Source organism: Bacillus rossius, chromosome 14 (genome assembly GCF_032445375.1).
Source record: "Bacillus rossius redtenbacheri isolate Brsri chromosome 14, Brsri_v3, whole genome shotgun sequence".
Lineage (NCBI taxonomy): Eukaryota > Metazoa > Arthropoda > Insecta > Phasmatodea > Bacillidae > Bacillus > Bacillus rossius.
Genome location: NC_086341.1, coordinates 8,902,577 through 8,917,241, shown reverse-complemented (window position 1 = coordinate 8,917,241; position 14,665 = coordinate 8,902,577). Strand labels below are relative to the sequence as shown.

The following is a 14,665-nucleotide window of genomic DNA, read 5'->3' as shown; positions in this document are numbered from 1 at the left end:
AATTCAAATATGTTTATTACTTTAACGAAGAATTTTAACTATAACTTTTATACATGTTTGCTATTTAACTTCTTCCAATCTGTGTTATTCTGTTAAGGATAGGACGATGAGAGGAATAAGTAGGAAACGAATGGGAGTGAGTGTTTCAAGTTTAATGTCCCTCGAAAAATTCAAATCGATGGTTGTTCCAATCGAGTGGAAGAGAGATAGATGCGGCGCAAGCGTACAATGAGCGTAACGGGACACAGAGTAACGGGACAATGTGCTTAACGTGACACACACTTTTTCGTGCGTTCAGCCGGCGTTCATCGATTTATTAGACGTTTGTCACGTAAAAAAAAAAAAAAAAACCGAATATGCACGATCGGGCGTTTGGCTCTCTCGTCTGTGGAAAGAATGCTTCGCGCTGCGGGCTGGTCGCCGAGTTAACCGCTCCAGGGAGAGGAGGGTGGAGGGGAGAGAGCGAGCGGGTGGAAATAGAGGCCTAATTACCGTCCCCCATCATCCCATCTCGCGGCAAGTGCGTTAGCTACGGCCGCTGCATGCGAGATGCCGCCCGCGTCGAGAGACGCAAGAGGCCCCGCTGGTAGGCAGACAGCAGCGCGCCACTTACAGTTAGCAGGCGTGTTTTTTTTTTTTTTTTTTTTTTTTTAGGGCACACTGATATTCGTGACACGCGTAATCATGCGTCGAAAACAGACCTGTACTCACTAGTGTCTCGATAAGTACAGACCGGAAGAATTCGCGATTTCGATGACTTGTAGGATAAACTCCCATGATCCTCTACGCACGCGGGAAAATTACATTTGCTCATTGGCTACTACTGACTCGTGTCACCTGTTAACTGGGACGCTAGTGATGAGATACTTCTTTTGTTAAAGGTTTTTCATTGGCCGAGTATCATTCAGATAAACCGTGGCCCAATCAAATTATGCGGTAAAAAAAACGTTTTTGGATTCTAGACTATCACGAAATGAATCCGCGAATTTTTCCGGTCTCTATCAATAAGTTTTATTGTCTCTCCGTTCATGACGTTGGCACTTATGGTACTATTTATAATCGCCATCCAGGTGTAAGGTTGTATTATATTAAGTCGTTATTCCGCCTTACGGCATAAAAGCGGACAACTAATACTGCTACATCTACTAAACACCTCACTGTTACCACCACTACTATTACAACAACTACTGCCATTCTGCCACCGTTACCACTGCGACCACTACTACTACTAAACCGTAATTATCGAGTTTTAGGGAATTAGTAACTTTGTGTTCGGGTTGGCACTACGTATCATTGAATGGCGACCAGCCATTGTGACGCGTTGTCGCGTTGTCGCGTTGTCGCGTTGTCGCGTTGTCGCGTTTACACAGTCCTCGTCGCTGTCCGCTTGTCGTAGCGTGACGCTCCTGTCGAATTAACTTAATTATGTACATGTTATTTGGAGGAGAAAAAAATTGGTTGTCTGTAAAGTCGGTTTACGACGGAAGATAGTTTAAGGTGACAACGTCATAACAAAACACTAAAGAAATGCTTGCATACTTTTATGAATAAAATTGAATCATTTTTATTGAATTATCGCTATTTTGTATGGATACAAAGATGGAGTGAAATGAATTCTACAATTTAATTGATAAATTTACTTTTATTTGCACTCATTAATTCAAATATGTTTATTACTTTAACGAAGAGATTATTTTAACTATAACTTTTATACATGTTTCCTATTTAACTTCTTCCAATCTGTGTTATTCTGTTAAGGATAGGACGATGATAGGAAAAGTAGGAAACGAATGGGAGTGTTTCAAGTTTAATGTCCCTCGAAAAAGTCAAATCGATGGTTGTTCCAATCGAGTGGAAGAGAGATATATGCGGCGCAAGCGTACAATGAGCGTAACGGGACACAGCGTAACGGGACACTTTTTCGTGCCTGCAGCCGGCGTTCATCGATTTATTAGACGTCACGTCAAAAAATATTTAAAAATAATAATAGTGAACTGATATGTTTCGCTTCTATTTACGTGCATGGTGCACCATGCCAATTCACCCATGGAACATGGCACACGAGGCTGGATAATGGTACAAGTACCGCAATACCGGCACTAAAAACAGCTCTGCACCGCTAGAGATGCACGGAAAACCTATTGACTAACTGCGGCTGTTTCAAAATCGGCACGGAAAAAATGCACTCGTTTCTAAAACTAAATGGTTGAACAACTACAGGCATGACAAGGGCTAAGTCTCGTCACGTGACAGAGTAAAGCGAGTCAGCCGCTGTGCGCTTATTGCGTGTCCCAACCTTAGTGTGCATTTTAATGGGCACTTACTCTCTTTTTTTGCCAATAGCGCTGTCTTAAGTTAAAGGTGTTTCTTTTGTCTGATATACGCCGTAGAAAAATATCTTATAATATTACACTTGTAAGTTTAGGTGTTTCTGTTGTGTGATATACGACATAGAGTAATATCTTATAGAGTCCCGGAAATTTCGCGGATTTCTCTAGCCTCAGGATAGAATTCAAAGTTAAAGGTGTGCTCGACCCATGTTTACTTTCCCATTGGTTGATTTCTTAGCGAGAACATTTTTATCCTTGTTATTTGGCACTATCTGATTCGCTTACTTCTCTCCTAGCTGGACATCGTTGGCTCAGGGTCGTAGAGGGGCGTGTCCAGATAACTGCGGTCCAATCATGAACACAGTGCGACAGTGTGGAGGTTTGCATTCTAGCTTGCGACTAAATGAATCCGCGAAAATTCCGTGTCTCTACTTATAATATTACACTTTTAGTTTTAAGTTTATGAAGACGTCATCTTAGTTTCAACCAATTTTTAACATTCAATTTTTTTCGTATTATTTTACGAAAAAAATTTACTCTGTTGTTTTTTCTTTAACGAATAACTACAACTGTAATAATATTTTTAATAGACACTATTTTATGATTTTAGAAAATAAAGAATCAGCAAAATATATACGTATTTAAAAATGTTTGGTTCATTTACTTATGTCCGCGCGTTTGTAGTTATACTTACTTGGCGTGGTAAAAAAAAACTAAATATAATTTTTCTTCAAAATTGTTAATGGAAATAAAATAATAGAAGGACTGTAGTGATATTATATAGGCCTATACGGCTGGTAAAGTATAAATTCAGCCAAATTGAAAGAAAAAACTGAAATAAATACTCAGTATTCAATATTAATTGAAATACGCGTATAAAAATAATAATTTAGTAAAATAATCGAGATGTTTTTTGTTATTAATTATTAATAAAAATAAAAATAAATAAGTTGAATTTTTATTCTAATTTATTGTTTTTAATTATATATTGATTAATATTGTAATGATTTATAATGCAAGTAAACTATACATACGGGAACATAACCTCACTTATATAAATACACTTAACAAAAAGTTCATAAACATAGTATTTTTATCACTAATTTCGTTAAGTATAAGATGTGTAAATTTGTATGTAGCTTTTTTTTCTCTCCATCCCGTGGAATATTTTGTTGCATTTTGCGCGCTCATCATACAAAAAAAATCACATTTTTTTTCATAACGCTATTTTAATGGACTATGTATTTATTTATTTATCTTCTTTATTGGTGGCGAAGTTAAGGCTACACTTAACCACTTTTCTGCAATTACATACAATAGTGGAATATTGAAGATTAAGCATGATGTTAGCAGATGTTGACTAAATATTAAGAGAACAAATAAAAATTTTAACTTAAATTTTTAAGTATTACCTATTACAAAAAAAAATTCAACCATGACTAATTTAAAGTAATTTAAAAATTAAGCATAGATATTAATAAAAAGGAAAGTAATGAAACATACAGCAAATAGTATTAAAACCCCGTGGAGGGGGGGGGGAATGTTATCACAAGCCGGGTGGCATGTGAACGTGTATCGCGAGACACGCTATAGAGAGCCGTCGGGTTTCTCGGAAAGGGGAGAGGGTGGAAGGGGGGGGGGTGTGGGTGAGGTGTAGGCCAGGATGCGCGCATGCGCGCGACCTTCGTTCCTCCGCGTACGACCTCGCCCAACCCCGACACGCGTCTGGCTGGGCCCTGGGGCGGTATCGATCCTCGCGAGACCCTGCCCCCCACTCCCTTCGTGCTGCCCTGTCTCCTCGTCGCTATGGCGGCGCATGGCGCTCCGGTCTGGGAGGTACTCGGTCTCCCGACGGCCCCGCCCGCTGTTGCCTCATCTACTCCGTCGAGCAACAACAACAACGAAAATTTGGTCGTCTGTGAATTCGGTTTACGGACGATAGTTTAACGTGACGTCATAACAAAGCATTGGTGAAATGATTGCATACTTTCATGAATAAAATTGAATCATTTTTTTTATTTTTAATAATAAAAGAATAAACACTTGAAACTATACTAGTAATCAGATTTTTTTATAATGCAAGAATAATGAACCTTTATTGCCGAAATTGTTGTTGTAATAAGCAATGAAAACCACATTAACTTTTCACTTCACTTTATAAACAGTCGAGTGGAAGAGAGATAGATGCGGCGCAAGCGTACAACGAGCGTAACTGGACACAGCGTAACGGAACAATGTGCGTAACGGGACATTTTTTCGTGCGTGCAGCCGGCGTTCAACGATTTATTAGACGTCACGTCAAAAAAGTTTCAGTTGTCTGGCACAACTTTGACTTGCAATCAAATTTTTTTTTTTTTATCCGAAACATTGAATTTTATGAAGTAAAATTTGAAATGAGAATTTTTTTCTGTTTTATTACATCAAGAGCATCATCTAAAAATAAGATTTATCATTTATTTCTAAGAAGTGGCAGTTGAAAGAAGCCATCTTTATTTCAACGGTTATTACAATTAATTTTTTTGACATTTTTAGCATATATGGAATGCCTTGTTATTGATAGTGAGAGACTGCTAAAAATAGTAATTTATTTAGAATCTTCGAAAAATCAACTAACAGTAAATTTAAAAAAATATATTAAATTCATGATGCATCAAATAAAAAAAGTTAGGTTAACAAGCCAAGTGGTGTCAATGTGGCAACAATGCACACCAGCTCTAAAGGCGCCGAGGGCGCTAAGAGCGAAACTGGCACGCACATCACGCGTGTCTTCGCCTCTACGCACCAGGCACAAAACTGGCGCGCAGTTCTTCTCTCAGTCACGTCTCTATGGAGCTTCTCGTTTTGGCTTTTTTTTTTCGCTGACAAAACAAACAATACTCGTGTTAAACACGCAACAAGTTCAATGGCTCTTAAAAAATGCTATTCGTAATCAGACAGATTCGAGAAATCTTGAAATGCTATTCGTAATCAGACAGATTCAAGAAATCTTGAAATGCTATTCGTAATCAGACAGATTCAAGAAATCTTGAGCGGTTTGTAAATATCGCCTCAACACCTGGAGTTCTTCAAGCCATTTGGCGATTCAGCCAGGCGGCCATTTTGAGCACTGGATCCTTGCAGCTCGAAACACAGTCTTATAATTTTATGATGATGATTCATCTCGAAATTGTTATGCGCCAAAATAGTCTGCAATATACTGCGACCGCTTGTTACTTTTATGTTTGAAACACCGCCCTATACCATGAACTTTTATCTCAAAAAGGTTTAAATACTAGCCAACAGGGCCGGAAGAGAATTATTGGGGAAGGGGAAGGGAGCATAGTTTTTGGTGCTCGGTCACCAGTGAGAACAGGTTGACTTATATGTATATATGTGTATTGTAATAATGTGTTTGTGTGTTTGCCCTGACAATAGAACTAAGATTTCAAGTCTCTTGCTAATGAAGTCCATTGGAAATCTTTTACGTTCTGCAGTAGGCGGAGATCACGTGTACAGTTATGGCCATGGTAGCGTATAGAAGATTTTTTTTTAATTTATGGTGTTTTGAAAAAATTGCACTTTTAAGATATTAAGATAATTAAAAGGGGGGAGGGTACTGTTGAAATTATTTGCGTCGAGATTTTTTTTTTTTCCCCTTGACGGCTTCGCTAGTGAAGAAACTTTAGGTCTGCGAACTTGCATATCCTTAACAAAAGGGATGATGAGGGGAAAAGGTGGCATTAGTGGCCCCCCCCCCCTCAACCCTGAATAATTTTCTCCTATTTTTTTGTCATAGTTTACCAAACGTGCTTAAAAGTATTATTTTATTGCAATTTTTAACGTTTTCGTATCAAAAATAAAAAGAACTAAATATTTCAATTTCTAAATGTACCAAAATTGTTTTTGGAAAATTTTAAATTGGCCTTTCCCCGGACCTCATTCTCGATCCGCCAGTGTGTCAGGGTATGTGTGGCATACTAGTTGCCGTGTTTCTGCTCTCACGACCCGCACGGAGTAGTGTCGAGCTGACGGGCGGTGATAGTGCAGGTGTTGAGTGTCGTGTGCCTGGTGTTGAGAGTGTCGTACCTGGTGTTGAGAGTGTCGTTGTACCTGGTGTTGAGAGGGTCGTTGTACCTGGTGTTGAGTGTCGTGTGCTGGTGTTGAGTGTCGTGTGCTGGTGCTGAGAGTGTCGTTGTGCCTGGTGTTGAGAGGGTCGTTGTACCTGGTGTTGAGTGTCGTGTTCCTGGTGTTGAGTGTCGTGTGCCTGGTGTTGAGAGTGTCGTGTGCTGGTGTTGAGAGGGTCGTTGTACCTGGTGTTGAGTGTCGTGTTCCTGGTGTTGAGTGTCGTGTGCTGGTGTTGAGTGTCGTGTGCTGGTGTTGAGTGTCGTGTGCTGGTGCTGAGAGTGTCGTGCCTGGTGTTGAGAGGGTCGTTGTACCTGGTGTTGAGTGTCGTGTTCCTGGTGTTGAGTGTCGTGTGCCTGGTGTTGAGAGTGTCGTTGTACCTGGTGTTGAGAGGGTCGTTGTACCTGGTGTTGAGTGTCGTGTGCTGGTGTTGAGTGTCGTGTGCTGGTGCTGAGAGTGTCGTTGTGCCTGGTGTTGAGAGGGTCGTTGTACCTGGTGTTGAGTGTCGTGTTCCTGGTGTTGAGTGTCGTGTGCTGGTGTTGAGTGTCGTGTGCTGGTGTTGAGTGTCGTGTGCTGGTGCTGAGAGTGTCGTTGTACCTGGTGTTGAGAGGGTCGTTGTACCTGGTGTTGAGTGTCGTGTGCTGGTGTTGAGTGTCGTGTGCTGGTGTTGAGTGTCGTGTGCTGGTGCTGAGAGTGTCGTTGTGCCTGGTGTTGAGAGGGTCGTTGTACCTGGTGTTGAGTGTCGTGTTCCTGGTGTTGAGTGTCGTGTGCTGGTGTTGAGTGTCGTGTGCTGGTGCTGAGAGTGTCGTTGTGCCTGGTGTTGAGAGGGTCGTTGTACCTGGTGTTGAGTGTCGTGTGCTGGTGTTGAGTGTCGTGTGCTGGTGCTGAGAGTGTCGTTGTACCTGGTGTTGAGAGGGTCGTTGTACCTGGTGTTGAGTGTCGTGTGCTGGTGTTGAGTGTCGTGTGCCTGGTGTTGAGAGGGTCGTTGTACCTGGTGTTGAGTGTCGTGTGCTGGTGTTGAGTGTCGTGTGCTGGTGCTGAGAGTGTCGTTGTACCTGGTGTTGAGAGGGTCGTTGTACCTGGTGTTGAGTGTCGTGTTCCTGGTGCTGAGAGTGTCGTTGTGCCTGGTGTTGAGAGGGTCGTTGTACCTGGTGTTGAGTGTCGTGTGCTGGTGTTGAGTGTCGTGTGCCTGGTGCTGAGAGTGTCGTTGTGCCTGGTGTTGAGAGGGTCGTTGTACCTGGTGTTGAGTGTCGTGTGCTGGTGCTGAGAGTGTCGTACCTGGTGTTGAGAGGGTCGTTGTACCTGGTGTTGAGTGTCGTGTGCTGGTGTTGAGTGTCGTGTGCCTGGTGTTGAGAGTGTAGTTGTACCTGGTGTTGAGAGGGTCGTTGTACCTGGTGTTGAGTGTCGTGTGCTGGTGTTGAGTGTCGTGTGCTGGTGCTGAGAGTGTCGTTGTGCCTGGTGTTGAGAGGGTCGTTGTACCTGGTGTTGAGTGTCGTGTGCTGGTGTTGAGTGTCGTGTGCCTGGTGTTGAGAGTGTCGTTGTACCTGGTGTTGAGAGGGTCGTTGTACCTGGTGTTGAGTGTCGTGTGCTGGTGTTGAGTGTCGTGTGCTGGTGCTGAGAGTGTCGTTGTGCCTGGTGTTGAGAGGGTCGTTGTACCTGGTGTTGAGTGTCGTGTTCCTGGTGTTGAGTGTCGTGTGCCTGGTGTTGGTGCTGAGAGCTCCGGGTGTGTGGTGTTTCAGCGGTGCGCGCCGACAGGATGCGCGGCGGCCGCAACAAGTTCGGGCCCATGTACAAGCGGGACCGGGCCCGCAAGCTGCAGATGATGCGCCAGCGCCAGATCGCGCTGCAGACGCTGCGCGGCGGAGCGCACGCGCATCTCGGCGACGGCGTGACGCTGTGCTACAGCCCCGGGGGGCAGGCGGCGGTTGCGGCGGCGGCCTTCGGCAGCCTGCACATCAAGCAGGAGATCCAGATCCCGCAGGTGTCTTCGCTCACCTCGTCCCCGGACTCCTCCCCCAGCCCCATCGCCGTGGGGATGGGCCACGTCGCGTCGTCCTCCGCAGCCTCCGTCGCTGCGGCGGCGGCGGCGGCGGCGGCGTCCTCCGCCTCCGGAGCCGCGGTGGCTGGGCTGGCGGGCCCCGGGTCCGCCGCCTCCGTCTCGCTGGACCACAAGCTGTGGGGCGGCGGCGCGCCCTCGCCCAAAGCGCTGCAGCAGCTGGAGGCGGGAGCCGCCCCCAAGGTGCCCGCCATGGTGCGCGAGTTCGTTCAGGCGCTGGACGACCGCGAGTGGCAGAACTCCCTGTACAGCCTGCTCCAGAACCAGACCTACAACCAGTGCGAGGTGGACCTGTTCGAGCTCATGTGCAAAGTGCTGGACCAGAACCTTTTCTCGCAGGTCGACTGGGCGCGGAACTCCGTCTTCTTCAAGGACCTCAAGGTAAACACACAGGCCCTTCCATCCCTTAACCCTCCCCCTGCACACCTGCCGTCCACTCATACACTGGCGAGGTGTAACAATACCGTCCAGTGGGAACGGGCGCAACAACTAAATTTCCAAAGGGAGGGCAATATACCTTTTTATAAAGAATCATCCTATTGAAGCGGGGTCCCCCGGGAAAAAATTGTATTTCAAGGTGGAAAATGGTGCTATTTAAGCAGTTTTATTATCCAAAAATTGATTACACAGCACTTTCTTTGCCCCCATTTGCCCCCACTTCAAGGGTTCAGAAGGGGGGGGGGGGCAAATTACCCTTGCCCCCTCCCCCCCTGTTGTTGCGCCACTGAGTTGGAAGACAGCTACGAACTACAACCCTATCTATTAACTAGTTATATTTATGAAGTACTGTAGCTTGGATTCTGGGTTCAATGGCGGCTTCAGGATGACTTTTCGGTAGGGGCTATCGCACAAAGAAAGGTCGTAGTTGCAAAAAAATGAAAGTGGTCATATATTGGCTTCGGCTCTACAGAGACTGTCTCTACTGCGCGTCTCTTTCCGCTCACCTCGGTCTCTATACTCACCTGTCTTCATCGGCAAAAGGGGCATCATTCGATTGGTTTTTTTTTTTTCCATGCGAGTTTTATCACGACAGCGGTACTGTATTTCGTGTTTCGCCAGTAAATTTTCTGAACAGACATTTAACAAAACATGATCAGCGGTTTAAAAATCACTCAAGTATTACTACGATCGCTTGCGCGACATTTTACAGCTAGAAAATAACTTTCAGTATATAACTAGCCATGTGCGTTATGGGAAAGTAGGCCGATTGATCCTCATTTTTGATAATTACAAAAAAAAAACGCTGGTAGAACTGATTTTCATTTATAGACAGAAGTCTAAACACTAATATCCATATTTATGGATGACAAAATTCCATGAATTTTTTAAAATCCTTTTTAATTGCTCTCCAACGTACATAAGGAACCCCTTTGCGAAATTTCATGCTTGTAGACCCACCGGTTTAAACAGTGCGTGGTTTTGTTAGTCTGTGTTCAGACTTTCATTAAGTAGATAATAATGGTGAAATATGTGACCCAGAAAACAAAAAGCAAGAGAGATATCGGAGTCAATTCACAGGAAAATTCCCTTAGCTAACAGCAATGGCCAAAATAAAAAAAAAATAATAACCTTAAGTGGTCGGCCTAGCGAAGGGTGTGTTTGCGTTAGTGAAGCGGAATGATAAGGTCGACGCTTGCTGATGTTCGTTAGTGCGGTGTCGCCCCTAAGCGCAAGTCTGCTGCGGCTGTCCTTGCAAGACACTGTCGAGCTCCATTATTAGTCGGAACTGTTTTCAGCCGCGGTTGGGAAAGTTCGGTCGGTCGAAAGGCAAAGTCGAACGCTTTCCCAAGCGAGGAATAGTCGTGTGTTTTGTTTTGGAGACGTCGGTGGGGGTGGAGGGGGGAAGTTTTCCAGTTCGCATACTAATGAAACGTCGCATACGTATGCATAAATAAGTATCCATACTTGCGCATACTAATAACGGGCGGTGGAGAAAAATGGAAGAGGGTTTGGGACTGTAAACATACACTCTGTTTTTATTTTCCTGAACACGGCGTTCTGTACGCAAGTTAAACCGAAACTAAGTGAAACATCAAGTACATAGGTACATATTGCGTTCTCAAATTCCAACCGTGCGCTGTTGTAAAGTTTTTTTTCTTCTATGTGGCATACAGCTTACGCCAACGGGAAGCCTAAGATGTACATCAAGCTCTGTCCCTGCCCGAACACGCCCGAATATTCACCTTCGGCCAACCTCGGGTTCATTTATATATATTTATATTCCTCTGTTTATTTCAATGTAGCTATACTAACCTAACTAACCGTCCATAGTGTTTTAAAGTGTTTTAATGTAGCTTACCTAACCGACCACTTTTAATATTTGAATTCATTTTTCCTGCACAAAAATAAAACAAATCCTGAGGTTGGCCGAAGGTGAATATTCGGGCGTGTTCGGGCAGGGACAGAATTTGATATACATCTTAGGCTTATCTACGCCAACAGCCAAAGGGTTAATTTTTCCTTGTTCAAATCTCGTTATCATATCGAACTAAAAATTTTGTATATTTATGTCACACCTATGCCTTGCAACCAGGGATTCTTACCCAGGACCTAATACGCACCGTAAGCCAGTGTGCATTCATTCGACTTCGCTACGGAGGTCGGCTGACTGGCGTAAAGTGACCAGAGGCGAAAGAAGCTACGCAGGCACACCCTCCCCCCCCTCCCTCCTCATCACACATCGCTTCACCGTTTGGTCATGTGACGAATGCGTTGGGAAGAGACGGCTTTAGTCACGCTTTGCCTTGCTACGCATAGATTGCAGTACAGCGTGAATGGCAATCTCTGTTGCCACATTTATACTACCCAGCTTGTAAACATTGTACGTCTTATTTCGTATACCTTCTTTATTTATAATAATATTTTTTTTTAAATTTTACTATTTGTTGATTTTTCTCGGACCATAATTGTCTGTTGATAGTATTATCACAGTTTTAGTCATCATGACAAAATTAATAATTCAATACTGAACACATGAACAACTATTTGTGAAGACTATAAATTAGTGTATATTGATGGTATTATTACAGTTTTCGGTCTGACAAAAAAATTAATTCTAGAAACTAATAATTATTTCACGGGAGAAATTATTTGCAACAGTCAGTCATATTAATAACAAAACATTCCATTAATTATGCATTGTAGTCAAATAAGGCTAATTTTAAAATAATATGATGTCCAAAAATGTTTGAAACCATGATGACCTCTTTCAGTTACCGTTCAAAATTTTCCGTTTATTTTTTGGTACATTAAAAAAAATGTCAATGCACTATAACTGGACACCCGGAAATTTCGCGGATACGTCTGCCTCAGGGCAGAATTCAAAGTAATACGTGTCTGCTTTCCCATTGGATGATACATTAACGAGAACATTTTTTAATCCTCGCTAACTGACACTACCTGATTCGCCTACTTCTCTCCTGGCTGGTCATCGTTGGCTCACGGTCGTAGAGGGGCGTGCCCAAATAACTGCGGTCCAATCGTGGAACACAGTGCGAGAGTGTGAAGGTTTGCATTCTCACTTGCAATTAACGGAATGCGCGAAATTTTATGTATCTCTAACTATAACGTTATGTCTAAAACGTTTGTGCTGTTTGTGTGCAACTAGCAACTGAAAACGCTGAACGTGCATTGGAAAGAGAGAGTAAATTCCCGTTAAAATGCTCACTGCGATATGGGTCACTTCATCGATCGCACGAGGTTCGGTTTACACGATCCGAATCACGCAATGGCTTCTACGCTTCTACGCTTCTACGCTTCTACGCTGGTCGAGGCAGTTTCAGAAGTCGGGAAGGGGGAACGTATCTCCGCCCTAATTAGAGAAATACCCACTATTGTGTCTCCCCTTCACAGTTATGCCTTTGCGCCGCCTGCAATACCAGCAAAATAGTTCCCACGCCACACTTTTATTAGTTCGCGTTAAGTTAAGGAAGAAAGACAATGCGTAGTGGGCTGATGGGTAGTTATGTTTCCTTGTTTCGTTTTTCAAAACTGTACTTTTAGGAGAGTGAAAAGTGCTAAAACAGCGTGTCTTCAGAGTTAATTATAGACGTGAAACGCCCGGTGCGGATTCTTGAAAGCACTCAAGGGACTTGCATTACAACTTTATCTCCATTTCTCGGCCATATGATGTCACGCTCACCGCTCAAATTTCACAGTTGTCCTGGGTGACGACGAGAAGACTGCGCGCCAGTCCAGAGGAGACACCGCACTAGAAGCACCAGCGAGCGTCGCGCTTATACATCCCGCCTCACTGACAAAAACACACCCCTGAATAGGCGGCCCCTTAAAATGACTTTTCGGCAAAGCGATTAGGTCCATAGCTGTTCGGCCAACTGACTGTTGCCTGTGTTATGAAGGGGGGAAATACCCTCCCCCCCCCCCACAACTTACGCACATTTCTTCAATAGACACTTTTTTTTAAGTAGCGATAGAAAAATATTTTAGCTTTGCAACAACAAATAAAAATTTTATTATTGCACAAAACTATTGTTGTTACGGCCTGTAAACTATTGAAACCTAGATGGCGTTTGGATCTATTAACTTCCCTTTCATTATATCTTAACAGCGAGATACATTTGTTAGGTTTTAGGTGAAATTGATGGTCGGCCTAGTGGATGGGTTAATTTTTTTTTTTGCTCACAAGAGGCTGGCCCAGAGGTTACATTTATTATTTTATAATTACTTAGATACTATTTTAAATTTTCATTAGGCATGAAATGAAACGATAACAGTGTTTATTGTTATTATTCGATTCCCTAATTCAATTGTTTTTGAGACTTCAACGGGCAATCAAATCGTTGTGATGGCAAGCGACTAGCAGGAAAAAATTGAAAAGCGATCAGCGAGTTAGCGAGGTTTACTGGTTTGCTCGCATCGTTTAATTCGAGGGGAATTCAACAAATTAGTCGCATTGTAATGATTTTTATCTGAAAGTAGTAGCAAGTTGGTTCCATGAATGTTTTATAGATTGTAGCACACAGCTTTATAACATTAACTTCATAATTGAATTAAGTTGCATTCGCACGCATGCGTCATAGAGTTTCAAAATGGCGCAGAAGTGCCCGATGATTGTACGATAGAATAGCAGCGTGGACTTCGTTGGTTGAGACGCAAAGAATGTTATGCAGCTGGTATTGGAAAACTGATAAAACGGCGGAATTATTGCACGAATGTTGACGGAGATATGTTGATAACTACAAATAGTTTTGAAGTGTTTATCGCTGTAAGTAATATTTTAATTTTTATTTAGTGACCTTCATAATTGGTTTCCCTGTTTTTTTTTTACATAAGTTAGAAAAATTTTCTGTGAACAGTTTTGTTAAGTCGTCTTATAAACATGATAGGATATGTTACAAATACTTTATTTTCTTTAAAATAAATAGTTTTTTCATTCTAAAGTAAGTGTAATTTAATTTCTGTAAACCAACTAGTTTTATAATAGGCAGATCACCAAAATGTCAAAACAAAGTGGGTGAACATCTAGAAGCATAAAACTGTTTAATTGAAATTTAAAATAACGAGCTGATAATGTGCTATCATTAGAGACCGGAAAAATTCGCGGGTTCAATGACCTCCAGGATAGACTCCAATATCCTCTACACACTCGGGCAAATGCCAACTGTTCATTGTCCGCTGACTTGTGAGTCGTCTCGACCGAGTGTCTTGTGATTCGACACTTCTATGAGTGTGGGTCTCTGATTGGCCCTCATTACTCCAGATTAACAGTAAACCAATTGCAGAAGCAGCACTAGGGTATAATCATTTGAATTTTAGCATAGCACGTAATGAACCCGCGAATTTTTCAGGTCTCTAGCTATCATCCTTCACTAATGCCTCTGTGAGCCGAAATCAGGGGTTGCCATAAATGCATTACTATATGGATACTTCCCGAAAACGTAATTGTACAGTCGAGGGTCTCGGCTAAGGGAAAACATTGGATGAGGTGTAGTGTTTGCACCGTGGAAACAGTTTGATGTGGCGAATACGGGAATTTCGGAATGAGATTAAAATAAAAATTTAAATTCTGTATTCAAAAACTTAACTTCGACAAAAGAATGCTTGGAAAGTTACGTAAATATTCTCAAGATGCATCACTGCCTTTGAAGTTTGTGATCCTAGGTATTGTAACAGTTAACCTTTGCATCAATCAAAGTAACATAATTGCCTCCAACGAGAT

The 14,665-nt window shown here is 42.8% G+C and overlaps 1 protein-coding gene across 2 annotated transcripts in view; it reads left to right on the top strand.

Moving 5' to 3' along the window:
* The window catches only part of LOC134539107 (nuclear hormone receptor FTZ-F1), a 360,344-nt gene that overhangs the window by 314,613 nt on the left and 31,066 nt on the right, over window positions 1-14,665 (top strand). For both annotated transcript variants that reach the window (XM_063380840.1, XM_063380841.1), the window contains one exon: window positions 8,171-8,868. In XM_063380840.1, the coding sequence (XP_063236910.1) occupies window positions 8,171-8,868 (698 nt within the window). The remainder of the gene's footprint in view (window positions 1-8,170; window positions 8,869-14,665) is intronic.